The 3,280-nt window shown below is 37.5% G+C and overlaps 1 protein-coding gene across 1 annotated transcript in view; it reads right to left on the bottom strand.

Moving 5' to 3' along the window:
- Window positions 1-301: 301 nt before the first annotated feature.
- Window positions 302-3,280, bottom strand: part of LOC110591413 (transmembrane protease serine 11E-like) — a 49,907-nt gene continuing 46,928 nt past the window's right edge. Inside the window, exon 10 of the mRNA XM_021702316.1 lies at window positions 302-731. Within this exon, the coding sequence (XP_021557991.1) occupies window positions 570-731 (162 nt within the window). The 3' untranslated portion in view covers window positions 302-569. The remainder of the gene's footprint in view (window positions 732-3,280) is intronic.

Genomic DNA, 3,280 nt, shown 5'->3' with positions numbered 1-3,280 from the left:
GTAGTTGTTAGCTAGAAATGAAAATAAAACTATATCTTGGTTTCTGTGCATTTCCTTAATTCCCATTCTTTCTCCATCATTAAGTATTTGGTGTTCTGAGGTCAGTTTGCTTGACCTGTCATAATGAATGTGATCATTTTCCTTATTCCATTAAGGAAAAAAAAAAACCTCCTAATACTCTGTACATAAAAATGTAGTTCTTTCCTTTTTACATTTCCTTTCACTCTGTCCTGCACCTTGAAAGTGGAGATTTACTAAGAAGAGAGAAACTGGGGAAATGAAAGAAGGAATCACTTCAAACTGTAGATATGCATAAGAAATTTATGTCAACAAGCCAAAATTTTGATGACAAAACTTCTAGAAAACAAATGAATGCAAAGTGGGACAGAATCTATCTGCAGAAGCAGGATGCTTAGTGTGGAGCAGAGTTAGGAAGGAAATATATGCATCAAGCAGACAGTTTAGTTAGATGGGTCAGATCCGAGGGACCTGCAAGACTTCTGTGATTCTGTATCTCTGAGAATGGCCCATACACAAAAATGTGCTCCATTCTACTAGGGTTTTCTCTCTTAGATACCAGTTTTGGAACGGATCCAGTCCCGGAAAGCAGTCACTCTAGTGTAAACACCGGGCTTATTAGGTTGTGCACATTCATCTCCCCAGCTCACTATTCCAGCAAGATACCAGATATCTCTAGCATCTGGACTAACCAGTGGTCCTCCGGAGTCACCCTACAGGAGAAGGGAGAGATTAGTAATTAATAATTCAGTTCATTACAGCAGTATTCTTTATTTTTCTAACGAGTTTAATGAAAGGGGTGATATTCAAAAGTTTTCAGTGTTCTCAAATGCAGAAGCAATTCCCCATGTCAGGAATTCACATAAGGGAGAAGGTCCACTACCTAGAGTATTGGCTTACATTCACAGGTCAGTACACTGAAATTAAAGGCACCATGTCTTTGGATAACAATACTCTTATCTGGTATATCTGAGAAGATAATTCCTCATATTCCTTATCAGTGTGACATTGCTCCCAAAAGAATGGTGACAAGTCTATTACTGATAAAAAGCACAGACACTAGAGTCAGACAGAGTCAGACACCTGGGCTTAAATCTCAAGTCTGGCTCTTCCAGCGGGCTAAGACCTTTAATTTACATATTTAATGCTCTTAATAATACCTACCTCCAGTGATAATTTTGAAGATTATGTAAGACAGTAAGTATAAAGTGCTTAGCATGGAGCCTGCCATAAATCAGAACTTAGTAAATACATATTTAAAATCAGAAATTCCAATTATTTAAGCCTTGTTAACTCTAAAGAGCTGTTTCTTTATACAGGTCATAAAAACAAGGTACAGGCTGATTTTTCCTCAAAATCCTGGGGTCTCTAATATTGACCACCCATTAAGTGTTCAGCACTCTATGGAGCTCTTAATTAATTACATATTATCTCATTAACTCGTGTAATGTGAAGTTTCATTTTCTCCATTTTAGCAATAAGGAAACCAAAACTCACAGAAATTAAGTAATTTGCCTGATGGTACATGCTATTCAGGGGCAGAAATGAATTTGAATCCAGAGCAATCTAACTCAGAAGCCCAGATTTCTTCCCCTGCATTATATTAACTTCCTTGTGCATTTTCTTTTGTTCATGTAAAAATATTAAGTAATACTAATAGTAACTGAATTTGTAATAATGTGTCTGTAATTTTTAAATCAATTAACAATAAGTGTTTATCTATACCCTCACAGTCGTAGGAGATGTCAAAAGAGTGTAAATACATGGGCCTTGCCCTCAGGTAGCATACAAATAAATCATTTTGATAATTGAAGCCCAAGGCTATATGAAAGCAGAGCAGATCAGGATGAAGAAATAGACGATTCCAGAGATCACAAAATTTAAATCTATTTAATAGAAAGGTGCAAATGAGTCTGAAAATAACGTAATTAAGGAAAAAAGATAGCAGTGTACTTAACAACCTTACAAGGTGCATCAGGTGATGTCCACCAACAAGTATCAAAAGATAGTCTGTCCTGCTAAAACTAGTTAGCTTACACATGATGGGTGAATGGGGGAGTTATATCAGTATAAGCTAGAAATTGTGATGGTTTATATGTGTTTTGTCTTCGGCAGGGAAGCCAGACTAATGAGAGTAGAATTATAATCTTCAGAAGAAGAGGAAAAAGCTCTCAACTGAGCCGTTGCACAGGCAGAGGTTTTTGGGGCTTCACTTTTTTTTTTTAAAGATTTTATTTACTTATTTGAGAGAGTGAGTGAGAGAGAGCACAAGCTGGGGGAGGGGCAGAGAGAGGGAGGAGCAGACTCCCCACTGAATAGGGAGCCTTGGGGTTCTACTTAAAGAAAGTATTTAAAAAGTGCCTGTGCCCTGGACTTCCCCTGCCAGAGAAGCACACCACAGCCTCACTCCGTTCATGGATCCTGGCAGGTTGCACTTTCTCCTCTGCTCAGGGTTACTCTTGCATGTTCATTGTCTCAGCCCCAGCAAGCTGATACTTCCACTCTGTCGTTCCTGTGCGTTTTAACAAACCCTAAGTCAGCCACCAGCCACCCGCCACCCTGGGCATTCTGCCTGCCCACACTCTCCAAGTTATTTTTCAAGATACAATTTTGCTGCTGTTGTTAATTCTCTGGGTACAAAGTTGCAGAGCCTTTGAGGGCTCTGTTGGTCTGTCTCTAGCCCTATTTTTCCATAAATCCTGTTCTTTTTAGTGAGTGGTTTAGTGAGAAACAGGAAGTTTAATCAAGAATGTACATATCATAACAGAAACTTTTGAAACTAGAAGCCAAACCAGGAAGCAAATTTAGTGGTTAAGATATGAAGTAATGAAGGAATAGACTAGGGTGTTAAACAGAAAGAATGGGGTCAGAGATACATTTGAAAAACATGGTAAAGGGGAAAAATATCTCCTAAGACTTAACTGATTATATGTGAAGAAGATCTAAGAGTAAAAGAAGACTTCAACAATAATGAAACCCAGTAACATAAAGGAGAAACTTGAAAATGGAAAAACAGATATAGCCATACCTCACTTTATTATGCTTTCTTTATTGCACTTTACAGATACTGTATTTTTTACAAATAGAAGGTTTGTGGCAATCCTTTGTCAAGCAACTCTATTGGTGCCATTTTTCCATTTTGTGTCCCTGTGTCACAGTTCAGTAATTCTCACAATATTTCTAATTTTTTCATCATTATTATATTTACTATGGTGATCTGTGATCAATGATCTTTGATATTACTATTGTAATTGTTTTGGGG

This window comes from Neomonachus schauinslandi, chromosome 2 (assembly GCF_002201575.2).
Source record: "Neomonachus schauinslandi chromosome 2, ASM220157v2, whole genome shotgun sequence".
NCBI lineage: Eukaryota > Metazoa > Chordata > Mammalia > Carnivora > Phocidae > Neomonachus > Neomonachus schauinslandi.
This window is presented reverse-complemented; position numbering and strand designations above follow the sequence as displayed.